Here is a 3,066-nt window from a genome sequence, read left to right as displayed (position 1 = left end):
AGATTTTCGTGAAAAGCTGACAGAAATATATATATATTTCTGTGTATGTATATATGTATATATATGTATATATATATACACATATATATATTTCTATTTATATATCTCGAAAGAGAGCAACAAGAGAGCAGAGAAAGAGAAGGAAGAGAAGCAACGGCACCGTTAAGAGTGGAAAAGAAATGGAAGAGGAAGGGAGCAGAAAACACTGAGGGGCAGAGAGGAGTCCCACACACAGGCGGTCAGCAGTGGGCCACTGGCCTCCTGTCTTCAATAACACTCTCACCTAGCAAGGCCAAGAGACCGTAATGAGAACCATCCTCTAAGAAAACACCCAAATCAATAACATATCTTCGCTCCATTCTTTTCAATATAGGCTTTAATTCATAATGCACTCAAAGGAGAAGGAAAGGGAGGGACCAGCGCACCGCTTGGAAGGCGCAAGCACACTACACACACTGACCTTTTGCTGAAAAGTTGGAGAAGGGCTACAGGAGCCACCCTTGCCCCTTCCGCCAGCCCCACCCCAGTTCCCAAAGCCCGTCTCGTCTGGTCCAGTAAGAACCTACCAACGTTTTTTGTTTCTGTTTAAACACTTGAGGCTGTGATTAAAACCACCCCCAACTCCTCTTCAATTCTTTTTCGTAAGTTTATTAAGTGAATATTTTTAGATCGTTTCATCTCCACGTGCACTTTCCCAGCGTTCTTAGGCTTAGGAGAGACCCAGGGGCGGGAGCTCCCCACATTGGTCTCCAAGTGGAGGCTACGGTACCCCTCCATCAGTCCCGGTGCGCCCCCTCCTCCCCGGGCGCCCCTTCCCAAACCCCGTCCGGTCTCCAGAGGCTGGAGTAAGCCGTGCGGCTGTAGCCCGCGCTGTAATCGTAGGACACCTGGTGCGGCGGCGGTGGCGCGGGCAGGGCGCAGTCTGAAAAGAAGGGGGCGAAAGACGCCAAAAGGCCGGGCCCGTCCTCCGCTCCCGGAGAGTCCGCGGCGGAGGGGTACAGGGGGCGCAAGGGCTCGTTCAAGGTCAAGCCGCCGCGGGGGGCAGCCAGGGGCGGCTTCTTGGTCTGGGGGCAGCCCGGGGCGCTCCAGGACTCGGAGTACAGTAGGCTCCCCACCATCGCAGGTGGCGGCTCAAAGAGACCGGGCTCCAACTCCGGGGGGCCCCGCAGGACGGCGGCTCCCGTAGGGAACACATCGAGAGGCTCTGCGGCGAGCAAGACGCTCGCCTCGGTGCCGGCGCCGTAGTCGGGCCCCAGCAGCTCGAAGAACTCCAGGGCCTCGGCGCCCTTCTCCAAGTCGCCCAGGCTCACGCCGGGCCCCGACGGGCCGCAGCCGCCGCCGCCCGCCCGGGACGGCTCGGTGAAGAAGGACGGGGGCAGGTTGCGGGCCCGCAGCGGGACCTTCCTGGCGCCGGGGACCGCCGTACCTCCCGCGGTGCCGGCCGCCTCCCCTCCCGAGCCCCCGGCGCCCGCTCCGCCGAGCCCGGCGGCGGGCGCAGCCAGCGAACCCCCGGCCCGCTCGGTGTCCCCAGGGACGTGGCGCAGCGAGTCGAAGAGCGCGGCCAGGCTCCGGCTCTGTAGGCTGGCGGCCGCCGCGGCCTGCGATGCCTCCCGCCGGGGGACAGCCTTGCCGTGGGGCGGGACCGCGACGGCCTGGGCGCTGGGGGCGGCGAGCGGCCGTTTGGCGGGCGTGTCGGCGGCGCCCGGAGAGGGCGGGCCGGGGGGCGCGGCGCCCATCAGGCCGCTGCAGCGCTTGATCTGCTTCTGCAGGTACTTGCGGTGGTTCACCTTCCGCTTCGACTTGCCTGGCTTGTCCAGTGCCAGCTTGATGTTGCTGGACGCCGAGTCGATGAAGCTGAGCAGGTCGCGGGTGGCCTCGCGCATGTCCCCGCCCTCGTTGCCCGCCAGCAGCTCGCCCGCTGGCGTCCCGGTCTCATCATCCTCGAAACAGCAGCCCTTGTCCAGGGCTCCGAAGGCGCCCCCCAGCCCGTCCGGGGAGCCCCCGAAGCCGAAGGGGACGAAGGGGTGCGTGCTAAGGAGGGCCGCCTGCACCGCCATCGCCGCGACTCCCAGGAGACCCGCAGCGCGGCGGGTGCGTCCCCGGCCGGTTCCCGCCCGCGACCCAGGCCCGGCTCCCGCCCTCGCGCGGCGCGCGCGGCGCAGCCTCCTCGCTCCGGGCCCGGCTCGCGGCTCGGCCTTGCGGGGGAGCTCATTAGGTCTTGTAAGCAAGGGGCGGAGGGAGGGAGAGCGCGGCTACCGCCCCGGTGGTGGAGGGGAGGGGCTTACTTAGCCTGGGTGGTGAGGTGGGGGGGGTGGGGGTGGGGGGAGCCGTTTTTCTAGCTTTCTGGGCTTTCTCAAGCTCGTCACTTTAACCCCTTCGTTTCCCTTCGCTCTGGGGCGCTTTTCTCGCCAAGCTGCAGCTGCACGAGGCGAGGATTAGATGGCCCGTCCACAAATTCTAGCTCCTCTACAACCACGCCCTGGCGCGTGAGACTCTCTGAGGTCGAGAAGGCAGGAGTCCAGAGAAGTGTGTTTCAGCCCAGCTTTGGTAACAATAATAGCCACCAGCTACTGGGCGCTCGCTTATTCCAGGCGCTATCCGTACATTATCTCATTTAATCTGTGAACAGTATCCCTGTGAAGTGCATATTGTAACCATATATTCATCTAACAAATGAAAAAACAGCCTCAGAGAGGTTCGTTGAGTTGGCCGCGTAAGCTATATCCCCTCCAGTTCAACACCAAAGCCATTCCTAAGTTCTTGACAGACCTTGTGCTCCCTCTTGGCCTCCTCTTCTTCATCTATAAGATGGGAAAAGGAAACCAGGGTCTCTTTAAGATGTAGCCCCAGTCCTAAGACTCTAACTGGAGTGTCTGTAGAACTCTTAAGACCAATGCTCTTTCTTCTACCCTATTTCTATTATACCCTTGTTTCTATTGGTAAAAGTAACAACTAGCTTGTAGTAAATTGAGGCAAGCGCTTGGTCCATCTTTTAGTATTGTAGATGGACGGCAGGAGGCAAAGGAGAAAGGAGTTGCTCCACTAAGCCAGCAGGTGCTTGAGAGA

The 3,066-nt window shown here is 60.6% G+C and overlaps 1 protein-coding gene across 1 annotated transcript; it reads right to left on the bottom strand.

Annotated features, from left to right (window-relative positions):
* Window positions 1-378: 378 nt before the first annotated feature.
* FAM181B (family with sequence similarity 181 member B) lies at window positions 379-2,170 on the bottom strand. Its single transcript, XM_042905532.1, has one exon. It carries the CDS (start codon window positions 2,055-2,057, stop codon window positions 777-779), a length of 1,281 nt encoding a protein of 426 aa, XP_042761466.1. The 5' UTR covers window positions 2,058-2,170; the 3' UTR covers window positions 379-776.
* Between the last annotated feature and the right edge of the window lie 896 nt (window positions 2,171-3,066).

Source organism: Panthera leo, chromosome D1 (genome assembly GCF_018350215.1).
Source record: "Panthera leo isolate Ple1 chromosome D1, P.leo_Ple1_pat1.1, whole genome shotgun sequence".
Classification (NCBI taxonomy): Eukaryota; Metazoa; Chordata; class Mammalia; order Carnivora; family Felidae; genus Panthera; species Panthera leo.
Note: the sequence above shows the minus strand (reverse complement) of the source record. Positions and strands in the feature narration are given on the sequence as shown.

Excerpts from the sequence above, each read along its gene's own strand:
- FAM181B (XM_042905532.1), bottom strand. The coding sequence starts at position 2,057 with ATGGCGGTGCAGGCGGCCCTCCTTAGCACGCACCCCTTCGTCCCCTTC.